This window comes from Budorcas taxicolor, chromosome 17, assembly GCF_023091745.1.
Source record: "Budorcas taxicolor isolate Tak-1 chromosome 17, Takin1.1, whole genome shotgun sequence".
Taxonomy (NCBI): domain Eukaryota; kingdom Metazoa; phylum Chordata; class Mammalia; order Artiodactyla; family Bovidae; genus Budorcas; species Budorcas taxicolor.
The window spans coordinates 13,138,696-13,151,137 of NC_068926.1; the positions used below are offsets into that span (position 1 = coordinate 13,138,696).

Below are 12,442 nucleotides of genomic sequence, written 5' to 3' on the forward strand. Positions count from 1 at the left end.
GGAGGCTTGGTTTTTAATGTCTAAAATATTATCTTCAACCATAAGCAGAAAAATCTACTGGAAAAGAAATACCGTGAGGCACCATTCTCCAAAAGAGTTAAATATTTTAGGTTACAGTGAAGAAAGGTCTTAAAGATAACATACTAAGCAGGATCTTACCATCTGAATTATGTACAAATCTCTTACTCATTCTATACAACAGAGGTATCCGTGAATAAAGACAATATCTGAACCGTCTTACAGAAAGTATGAAATGAGGTTCATAAAATACTTTGGGCAACTGGAAAATAGTATTTTTAAAATCTAATGTATATAATATTTTACATTTGGGGATAGTGAGTTTAGATAAGTTTCTTAATATTCCTATTGCTCAATTTCTTTTTCTGTAAAAAGGGGCCATGATACCTTAAAGGGTTGTTGACAGAATTAGCAATCATGTACAATAAGTCCCCTACATATAAACTTTCAAGTTACAAGCTTTCAAAGATGTGAACATGTGCCTGGTTCCAGCAAGGAACCAGAACCTGTGCCATAACACGAGGCCTGGGTGCAATCGGAGCTTGCCCTTCGTTTGCGACTGCTGACCATCCTTCAGCTCCACCGTCTCCCACCCCCTCTCCCTCCTCCAGGAACTCATCTTGCCTGTTCACTCGATGCCAGCCCCTGTATGCCAGCTGTTGCTCTGTACTACTGTACTTTTCTAGGCTCTGTACTGTAAGATTTAAAAGTGTTTTATTTTTTGTTTGCTTTTTATGTATTATTTGTGTAAAAAGTATTATAAACCTATTTCAGTACAGTGCTATATAGCTAATTGTTAGTTGGGTACCTAGGCTAACTTTGCTGAACTTAGGAACAAACTGGACTCACACATGCACTCTTGAATTCCCTCATACGTAGGGGACATACTGTATACATGAAGCTGGGAGATACGATTCCACTGAAGGTGATAATTCCAGACAAGGAGAGACTGATAGACATGCAGGAGCTGATAGACATTTTGAAAAGGGGGCTGGTGTGGGAGAAGTTTTCTGCAGAAATTGTGGGCTTGTGTGCTGGGGAAGAGACAGGAGGGCGAAGGTCAATGAGAGTTGCTATGGTAGTTGGTCCTGACCCCAGCCTGATGGACCAGTCCCCATGAGAGGAGAGGCAAGGATTCTGTGTTCTGGGAACACAGCACTATCTTGGCAACTTACGAGCTTCACAGTTTAGAACATTTAAGCAGGCAGCATTCTCCTACAGGAAGAGCCCCAGCCAAAATAGTGGAGCCCAACAGAAGCCTGTGGGAGTAAGCTGCACCTGAGAGCTGGGCTTGTTTGTGAATCAGTGAGGAATCCCTGCTGCTGCTGCTGCTAAGTCGCTTCAGTCGTGTCCGACTCTGTGCGACCCCATAGACGGCAGCCCACCAGGCTCCCCCGTCCCTGGGATTTTCCAGGCAAGAACACTGGAGTGGGTTGCCATTTCCTTCTCCAGTGTGTGAAAGTGAAAAGTGAAAGGAAAGTTGCTCAGTCATGTCCGACTCTGTGCGACCCCATAGACGGAAGCCCACCAGGCTCTTCCATCCATGGTGGTCTCCAGGCAAGAGTACTGGAGTGGGGTGCCATCGCCTTCTCCGGAGGAATCCCTAGGACTTCCAAGATACTTGAGGGGACCGTGGTCCTGCCTGATGTGATGGAATCCTGAGTTATCAAAATTCAGGTGTAAAAGCAACTTTACTCATAAGAAGAGAGTGTCGATCCTGGGTTTGATATGTAAGATTTGACACTGAAGTATGGGCTTCCCTGGTAGCTCAGATGGTAAAGAATCTGTCTGCAATGCAGAAGCCCCAGGTTCAATCCCTGAGTCAGGAAGATCCCCTGGAGAAGAGAATGGTAACCTAGTCCAGTATTCTTGCCTACAGAATCCCATGGACAGAGGAGTCCGGCGGGCTGCAGTCCATGCGGTCGCCAAGAGTCGGACATGACTGAGCAACTAACATTTTCACTTTTCATGAGCCTTACTTTTAGTAAATGGCTTTACTGTCACCCTAAGACACCCCCCTGTGGAATTCTAACCGCAACTCCGATTGGCCAGGTGGATGGTACAGGCTGCATGATTGCCTCTGTGTTAGTGAACAGCAGCATTAATCGAGATGAAGCATTTGGACTTGCTGAGAGTGGAAAAGTTCACTGACTTGGATGTGCCCACATCTCATTCTGTCAAGAAGTTGAGGTGCCTCAGCAAAGTTAATAACCTCCAGGTTACTTCTATGCATCAAACTTTCAGGTAAATATCTATGTACTTTGACTCATAATAGGATTATTTACATTTTACATGATGACGTTTAATTTTTTCTTGGAAAAGAAAAGGCATCCAATGTTATATAACTGCTTTTGTGCCATTCCAATACTCTATTATCAAACATGCCCCTGATGACCCCAAGAAGTGAACTTCTAAAAATGTCACAGGGAAGAATTATCAACATATATTCACGTCACATGGGTGTTAAATTTAGTAACCAAAATGAAGTAACCTACAATGTAATTAGTAATTAGAAGTAATTAGTAACCTACAATGAAGGAAAGAAAGCCAAGTAGTCTATAGTTCCATTCTGATGGTTCTTTTTCAAGGAAAATTCCAACTTGTTCGTCTTACCTGAATAACATGGTGACATTTAGTGAGTATCCTAATACACTTGAGTCACACTGTACCCCAAGATGTATCCCTGGATGAGGAGACTCAGACTTTATAAGGAGTTTCAAAACCTCTGACTTGGAAAGCATGTGTGTTTCTGAAGCCCCATGTGGATTTCCCAGGCTCCGGGGGCAGCTGGGCTCCACCATCTGCATGGATCAGTCATCCCTGCTTCTCAAAGTCCTTGCAGTTGGCCAGTTCTTGGCAGTAGCACTGTGACTTCTAGGATGGCAATCTACTGGGTGACTGCAATGTTAGAACTGCTTTCGCTGCTTCTTCCTGTTATTTTTTGCATTAAAGACTGGATTACATAAACATTGAGGACCACACGTACACTGTTCATGAGCTTTCATCTCCAGCGTATACTGGGTAATAGGGACAAAGGCTTAGGGGAAGAGGTAAACAGCCAGCCTAGTGATTATGGAGAAAATTGCCTGCTAGGTTGTATTGTGGCAGCCACTGTTAACTACAGCTATATCTCTACAAGAAAGTCCAGGCATTTTAATGAAATTTGGTATTGTTTTAGAAAAATGTCTGTCAATCCTGGAGCTCAGTTTGGAAGACAGCACATTTTTACCCATCTACAGAAATTAATGATAATGTTGCTTTTGACAAAAGTGAAGGTTCCAAATAGGAAAAGGAGTATGTCAAGGCTGTATATTGTCACCCTGCTTATTTAACTTATATGCAGAGTACATCATGAGAAACACTCGGCTGGATGAAGCACAAGCTGGAATCAAGATTGCCAGCAGACATATCAGTCACCTCAGATATGCAGATGACACCACCCTTATGGCAGAAAGTGAAGAGGAACTAAAAAGCCTCTTGATGAAAGTAAAAGAGGAGAGTGAAAAAGTTGGCTTAAAGCTCAACATTCAGAAAACGAAGATCATGGCATCTGGTCCCATCACTTCATGGGAAATAGATGGGGAAACAGTGGAAACAGTGTCAGACTTTATTTTGGGGGGCTCCAAAATCACTGCAGATGGTGACTTCAGCCATGAAATTAAAAGACACTTACTCCTTGGAAGGAAAGTGATGACCAACCTAGATAGCATATTCAAAAGCAGAGACATTACTTTTCCAACAAAGGTCCGTCTAGTCAAGGCTATGGTTTTCCCAGTGGTCGTGTATGGACGTGAAAGTTGGACTGTCAAGAAAGCTGAGTGCCGAAGAATTGATGCTTTTGACCTGTGGTGTTGGAGAAGACTCTTGAGAGTCCCTTGGACTGCAAGGAGATCCAACCAGTCCATCCTAAAGGAGATCAGTCCTGGGTGTTCTTTGGAAGGACTGATGCTAAAGCTGAAACTCCAATACTTTGGCCACCTCATGCGAAGAGTTGACTCATTGGAAAAGACTCTGATGCTGGGAGAGACTGGGGGCAGGAGGAGAAGGGGACGACAGAGGATGAGATGGCTGGATGGCATCACCAACTTGATGGCCCTGAGTTTGGGTGAACTCTGGGAGTTGGTGATGGACAGGGAGGCCTGGCGCGCTGCAATTCATGGGGTTGCAAAGAGTCAGACACGACTGAGCGACTGAACTGACCTGAAGTCAGGTTTATTTGTTTTTCCAGAAAAGAATTATCCGTTTGAGATAGAGATGAGCTCATTTAATTCTTACAACAACCCTAAGAGGTAGCAACTCTCCATTGTTAAATATTTATTTAGCACTTACTATGTCCAGGTACTGTATGTATATTAACTAACACAGTTCTTTCTCTTTTTTAATAGTTATTTATTTGGCACATCGAGTCTTCACTGCTGCATATGCAAACTGTTAATTGTGGCATGAGAGATCTAGTTCCCTGACCAGGGGTCAAACCTGAGCCCCCTGCATTCGGAGTGCAGAGTCTCAGCCACTGAACCACCAGAGAAGTTCCAAGACAGTCCTTTCAACAACTCTGGGTGAATACTATTATCAATCCCATTCATTAACTGAGGCACAGTGAAATTAAGTCGTTTGGCCAAACTAAAATTAGATGATGTGAATCTGTTTTGTGAAACAGAGTGTCAACTGTAACACCTCCAACAACACCTCCCAATTACTGTGGGCTTCCCAGGTGGCGCTAATGGTAAAGAACTCGCCTGCCAACGCAGGAGACTTCAGAGACAAAGGTTCAGTCCCTGGGTCATGAGGACCCCCGGAGGAGGGCACGGTAACTCACTCCACTAATCCTGCCCGAGAATCCGAGGAACAGAGGAGCCTGGTGGCCACAGTCCACAGGATCAGACAGGACTGAAGCGATCTAGGATGTAGCACACGCTAATTACCGAGCAATTTAAATACACTCTCATTTCAATCATTCCAACAACTCTATAAAGTAGCTATGCACGTGTGTGCTCAGTCGTGTCTCTTTGTGACCCCACCGACGGTAGCCCGCCAGACTCCTCTGTCCGTGGGATTCTCCAGGCAAGAACACTGGAGTGGGTTGCCATTTCCTCCTCCAGGGGATCTTCCCAACCCAGGGATGGAAGCCACGTCCTGTGTCTCTTGTAATGGCAGGTGGATTCTTTACCACGGAGTCACCTAAGCCCATAAAGTAGCTGTTCTTGCCCTGACTTTACAGATGAGGAGGTCAGTGCATACAGAGGAGTAATAACTTGCCTCCAATCATATAGCTGGTTAGTGACAGTGCTGAGACTTCACTCTGGGTTATCTAAGTCAAAACCTGTGTTTTTGACCAGGTCAGGGGTCCAGCATGCTAAAATCAGAGGTGGGGAGGAATGATGGCATTTTTGAACTTAATAAAAGGGAACATGAATTATTTTTAAAGGCCACAAATATTTTACTGTATTATACAGTATATATATACTTTACTATATTATTCAGCTTCTAGTATAGCAAATAAAAAAATTTGAACCTTGGAAATTGGTCTCTATATCATGGCCAATTGTATAAAAACCACACAAGAAACACAAGGAAGGTTTTCTAATACTTTTTATGGCTGTATATATAACATATAAAAGCAGTTCAAGCTGAGAAATAAATGCACAGAAAAATTTAGGCCTAACAAATGCCACCCTTTCTCTGCCTTGTTCGTAACAGTGTGTCTGTGGCCTAGCGCTGCTTCCATTGGGCCACAGATGACAGGGCTGCTATTCCCTGTAACCGCTTACTTACTAAGGGAAATTACCGAATTCCTCCTCTGGAAGATTCTAGAAAGTTTTTCATCTGATAGGGTGGTCTGATAGTGGTCCTTTTTAAAGTTAGGTAAATTGACTGTGTGACCTTTTCAATTTTCTCCTAATCCTAAAATATCAGGTAGGTATGCCAATAACACTAACCTTAAAAAAAAAAAAAGTAAAACAATGTTTGCTAAAATAGTAATAATGGAGAAATTTTACGGTTAGAAATAATTTTACTTAAATGTACATAGTCATAACTATCATCAAATACTATAAAATATATTCAAAGAATTAACTAGAGCAGGTACTTTAAAGACTATCATAAAATATCATAAGATTATGATGTAATTAATAAGACCATGGGAAAAAACTGAACTTTTTATAAGGTCTGCACAGCTTCATGTACTGTAACTTTAACAGAATGATAATAGCAAGCAGGCTTTGAGCATTTCCAGTGCACCATCACGACAGCAAAATGATTTTCCTATTAGCTCATTTATCCTCACCAACCCTATGAAGTCACCATGTCAATTCCACTTCATGTGTTAGTTGCTCAGTTGTGTCCGGCTCTGCCACTTCATGGACTGCAGTACACTAGGCTCCCCTGTCCATGGAATTCTCTAGGGAAGAATTCTAAGCTGGGTAGCCATTCCCTTCTCCAGGGGATCTTCCCAACCCAGGCATCAAACTTGGGTCTCCTGCACTGCAGGCAGATTTGTTACCATCTGAGTCACCACGTTCACCAGGGAAGAAACTAGGAAACTCAGAACGGCAGGCGTGTGTGTGTGTGGCTGATTCACTTTGCTGTACAGCAGAAACTAGCACGACACTTTAAAGCAATTATATTCCAATAAAAATAACAATAAATGAAAAGAAAAGTAGGTAATTTGTCCAAACTGACATAGCTGGTAAGGAACTGATCTGGGTTTAAACTCACCACTCCCAATACCAGAACCCAAGGTCTTAATCACTGTGCCATGCTTCCTCCAGAGGACAAAACTGGTTCCTCATCATCAAGAATCAAGTACATTTTTAAGATGCTAATATGAAGTCAAACAGCCAAGGAGGAAGAGAAGCAGAAACTCTGATAACAGTCAAACTGAATAACCCTTCAATCATTTTGACCTCACTTGGGCCTTTTCACGATGTACTCTCGACTCCTGGGGATTACTGGACCCACATTATTTGCAGCTGATTTCTCCAGTTTCCTTGGGCTCTCCTGCCTACCGCGGGGGATCCTCAAGTCTAGACGAGCAGACTTTAAAGTTGTTCACATCCCTACACATTCCAACTGCTGTGCTACTCATGTACACGGCCACTTCAGAAATTCCTAGAACAGTCTGGTATGCTAAATGTCGTGATTTCCAGCTCTTAGAAATCCAGTGTATATTATTCTAGCTTCAAGGAAGACTTCAAAAATGCAGTCACTCTGGCTTACATTTTCTCTGGAAACTCAGAGAACAGAGAACCAAAGAAAGCATTTTAAGGTACATCTTTCTGTCCTCAGCTGTCTCTGCTTGTGACTGCTGAGAGACACCATCCTACAGGCCACCGTGTCAGGGTATAAGAGCAGGAAGAAGTGGAGCTGAAGAACACACACCATGTACCTTGCAAATGCTGCTGACCACCTGATCTTTGACATCTGCGTCTAATGCTCTTCGACTTTCCAAGCACAGTTCACAAATAAGGAGGCCGAGGGGCACCACGAGAGAATTACTGGAAAGACAAGCACACGGGTGACTTTTAATAGTAAAATACTTTATTAAAAGATATATTAAAATCACTGTGTAGGCTGCACTTCATTAGTGTCTGCTTTTAAAAGCTTTCAACAACAGGTCTGCTGCTAGTCCTGGGGACAGGGCCCCACTGAGAACCCTCTTTTCCAGAAGAGGAATCTGTTCCCGGACTGCAGGGTGGGTCCTGAAATGCTCTATGACGTTCTCCTGAATGAGGTTCCACATCCAGACCTTCTGCTGCTTCTGTCGCTTGGCGGCCAGCTCCCCACTGACAAGCATCACCTCCTGGAATTCTTTCATTTTATCCCACATTTCGGTGATCCCCTCTCCACTTCGGGCAGAAATACGAATTACCTGTTGAAAAGGGAAGAACCAGAATTATTGTATTCACAATGATAGAAAACCCTTTCGTGGGGACGCCGGCATTTGCCAATTAATATTTACAGTCTGTGGAAAGAGCTAAGTGACAAAAATGAGATCTTTTATCACTGTGTCAAAGTAAATACACTCAGAAATATGCTAAGATAACTTACTAAGATTACTAAGTGCAAAGCAGAAATCAGACACGGACTCTAGGTCAAATTTTTAGCTCAGAGGTTTATTTTGACCAAGGATTGCTTGCATGGTCTTTAAAGGTCACAGAGGTGAACTGTGGGAGGGTCACTGGGATGAGACGGGCAATGCTACGCAGGTTTCCTTGAGGCCTGAGTGCCATACAATGAAACCAAGTTGAGAACACAGCACTGTTTCGTCAAACAGCATGATTTGGCAGGTGCTATGACCTGAGCATCAGTGCCCACACAGACAAGGTGGCTCCAGACACAGCAAAAAAGACAGGATGCTGGGAGCCAACAGCAAGAGACGTCACCATCGTTCTCATTATAGCGAAGACAGCTTATTCGTTAGTAACACGGTGTCCTTCTACAGATAAAATGTATCCATCAATATCACTGCATCACTTACCACTGGATTTTTTTTTCCTTACTAAAAACATCACCCAACAAATATAATGGGAAGGAAAGTTACCATATCAAAAGACTTCTCTCTCTTACTCAAACTCTAATATAGATAATTAAGTCATTAATTGCGCCATAATCTTAAGGGTGGATCTTTTCAGAATGGATTTGCCATCACTTCCAAACAGCTCCAGCCCAGCATTAAGCAATCTAATCTATCACCTCACATCCAGTTTTTGACATTTGGTGGTTGACGGACTGTATTTAAAATCATAACTATGGGCTCTGGCTTTGTCGTAAGTTTTAAAACTGTGATCTCACATTCAAGCAAAGACTGACTGTATGTCTAGCTTGGGACTTACATCCTCTCTTCTGATGCGCACACTCTACTCGGGGAGAAAAATGCAGAATGGGATGCAAGCTAACCTTTGGTCTCCAGACTCCTGAACGCCTGCGCAGTAATTTCAGCGCGCTCACATACTCTGCTTGTATCCTTCGAGCTGGCACGATCAAGTCTCCGTCGGATTTGGTGATAGCCACCAGATCTGCCATCTCCACTATTCCTCTTTTGATGCCCTCGTGAGAAAAAGAGAGGAAAGTGACTTATCCCAAATATTTAATGCTAGAAAACATGGGATACCAGTTCACGCTAGGGTTTTGAAAGTCAACTACTGTAACTGTCTCTGCACCTTCTACTAGGAATCACAATTATTTGATGGAATTTACTCAAAAGCATCGCGTCTCAGGATTATGAAAGTCATTTGTACTATCTCTTTCAAACTTGGAGACTAACATGCCGGAATACATTCAGAATTAGAGTAAATGCATCATTCAGACACAATGTGATTGAGTGACAGTTCACACGGTCTCATGATGGATTCCACTTCTCCCAGAGCTCACCCTGCAGGAAGCAAAATCATCATCATTCAGGTGCTTCTAAAGAAAACACCCTGTCACTAACATATGCATTTCCAGAAACAAAGTCTTTGAAGTTTCCCTTAAATAGATGCAGCTTTTTTTTTTTCTATTTCCATCTGAGGAAAAAATAACCTGATGGCTAAAAATGTCTCAGTCTCTTGATTTAAATTACACTGTATGAAAACACTAGAAAAATCCTAAGGCCAAACCTTATGTGGAAAATGAATATTTTGCTATCTAAGATTAAAATTCCTTTTCAAGCATTTTAAAACATAACTTTCAATGATTAAATTCTACTAATGTTTCTAAACTGCAGCAACCGGAGTCTGATGTCACTAGTTTTTCAGAATTTTTCAACTGAAAGTGGGGTGTTGTATAATAAAGAATTTAGTGGAGGACAGAGGAGCCTGGTAGGCTACAGTCCACGGGATCACAAAGAGCAGGACGTGACTTAGCAACTGAACAACAGCAGCAGCAACAGCTGGTCTTTGTCCAAGGTTCCTGGGAGGTAACCTCTAGAGCCTTGTCGTCTCCCGAGTGACAGGAGCGATTCCATTATTCACAGTGAGTGCCCAGAACGGTACCTGAGTTTATGCAAAGAGATCATTCGGAATGGGGGCTGACCGCACCAGAAAGTCACCCACATGATTAGGGGGCAGGGGCTTTGAGCCACGTGAGAGCAGCCTGATGGCCTCTGGGGGTGCCGGCTGCAGATTGAGTTTCCTCACATGGATCGCAATTTGGTCAATCACGCCTCCATAATAAAACCCCAACAAAAACGACTGGCACTGAAGCTCAGGAGAACTCCGTGGCTGGTGATACACACAAGTGTGCCAAGAGGTAAATGTGTCCTGAGGACACAGAACCTTTGAGGCTGTGACCCTTCCAGACCTGTCTCTGTGTCTCTTCATTTGGCTGGTCTTGATTTGTCTCCTTTATAATAAAACTCTTACTGGTGACACAGTGCTTTCCTGATCTGTGAATCCTTCCAGTGAACTACTGAACCCGAGGGGCAGTGTAAACCCCCACCTTTGCAGCCAGTCAGAGGCATGGGGGGCCTGGGAACCCCAGGCTTGCTGCTGGAGTCTGGAGTGAAGCCAGTCTTGTGAAGGGTGGGGCCCCCACTCTGTGAAGGCTGTGCTAACTCAGGGAGTCAATTCCAGACATGCATTGCAGGCCAGAGGAGGAACTCTATTCTATAATACACAAACTATATTAGTGGGATCCCAGTTTAAAACCAAAGGCATCTCTCATGCGGAGTATTTCAACCGACTATAGCACAAACCACCATGGAACAGTCTCTTGGCTGGAGCTACTGCTAAATTGGCACACTCGCACATTACAGGTAGAAAGTCTGAGCTGTATGATTAGCTCAAGGTCATAAGTTCTACAACTGTAAGTCAGGAAAAAAAATATGCAGAGTTTGCCTGCCTTAGGTATTTTAGCCAATGTGAATGATATTTCTTCCCCTACACTAATATCAACTTAATTGACAAAAAATCACAACATCGGGAACTTGTACTTTCAGAGATGTATACTTTGTGGTTTGGCAGGGGGTGCTGAAAAAATCAAAATAATTACCTGTAATTCATCTCCTCCCGCTGGTGGCAGTAGTAAAATGAACATGTCAACCATGTCAGTGACAGCAAACTCCGACTGTCCCACACCTGAAATTTTAAGTCACAACTGTCTACTAAAACAGTCACAAAAATCTGACTTTCTCGACTACCCTGAGCATTGCTTCCATTCCAGTTCAGGAATCACTCAGCATCACACGCTCAACCTGATCCCACTTTAAACACCCTGAACAATGTATTAAAGGCCGCTGCCTCACCTGATAAGCAAAGCTGTCCTCCCCACCTCGCCCCCGTCCCCACTCCCACCGGCTCAGTCTCTGAACAGGGAACGTGGAGACCTGCACTTCCTTCTCGCTCGCAATGCTCCTTCTCGGCTTCCCTTCTGTGGGTGGACAGCCGGAGTGCTCGATTCTAAGCTTAGACCAGGCCTGTCGACAGGGCAGCTTTCTTGCCTCCTCACCCTTCTATCAGCCCTGCAAACCCCACCATGGATCAGTGCTACTGTCTGCGTCTCTCCCAGAGAAATCCCTCGGCGGTGTGGACGGGCGCCGCCAGAGGGTCATGGGCTCCAACGCCAGCACCTTCTTCCTCGCAGTCCAGGAAAAGTGATGGCCCTCAATGCAGCTTCCTTCCTGTTTCCCGAACTGCAGCGCCCCCTGGCGGGGCCACGTGCACGCACCGCTCTGATTCTCAGTGGAAGGCCCTGTAGCCCCTCTGTTCCTCAACTCTAATCCTCCCTTTAAAACTGAGTTCCTCTGTCACCTCGTCTCCGAAGTCTTCCCCGATCCCCTAAATCTGAGCGAGGCTGTGTCACAAACGCTGATCACACAGTAATACAACACACTGTCTCTCCATAGGAATGTGAGGTTCTCAGTTTTTCCTTTTCAGTATATTCACTGGGTACAACTATGTCCTAGGGATATAAAGATAAAACATGATGTGCCCAAGTACATTAGCTTTCTTAATGAAAACATATTGTAGACATATGACTGCCTTAAGAAAATGGGGTGTTATGTTTTTTGTTTGGTTGTTTGGGTTATTTTTTTGGCCACGCCACAAGGCTTGTGGGATCTTAGTCCCCAGCAACTGAAACAGGGCCATGGACGTGAAGGCGCTGAGTCCTAACCACTGGACCACCATGGAATTCCCAAATTGGGTGTAAAGTAGTGTTTCCACAGGTCATCCTAATGCTGACAGTTCTCCTCTGGGCACTGAAAACATACCACCTCGTGTCATTACTACACAGATATAAGGCTTATCCTTTGCCAGACTGGATGAATCACAAGCAGGAATCAAGATTGTCGGGAGGAATATCAACAACTTCAGATATGCAGATGATACCATTCTAGTGGCAGAAAGTGAAGGCGAACTGAAGAGCCTCTTAATGAGGGTGAAAGCAGAAAGTGAAAAAGTTGGCTTGAAACTCAACAATCAAAAGACTAAGACCACGGAATCCA

General features: G+C 43.8%; 1 protein-coding gene across 3 annotated transcripts in view; it reads right to left on the bottom strand.

Annotated features, from left to right (window-relative positions):
* Positions 1 to 7,594: 7,594 nt before the first annotated feature.
* The window catches only part of MMAA (metabolism of cobalamin associated A), a 32,257-nt gene continuing 27,409 nt past the window's right edge, over positions 7,595 to 12,442 (bottom strand). For 2 of the 3 annotated variants that reach the window (XM_052654894.1, XM_052654896.1), the window contains exons 5-7: positions 10,990 to 11,075; positions 8,917 to 9,066; positions 7,595 to 7,888 (exon numbers count right to left, since the gene is read on the bottom strand). In XM_052654894.1, coding sequence (XP_052510854.1) covers positions 7,601 to 7,888; positions 8,917 to 9,066; positions 10,990 to 11,075 — 524 coding nt within the window. In that variant the 3' untranslated portion in view covers positions 7,595 to 7,600. The remainder of the gene's footprint in view (positions 7,889 to 8,916; positions 9,067 to 10,989; positions 11,076 to 12,442) is intronic. The other variant, XM_052654897.1, reaches the window with a different exon arrangement.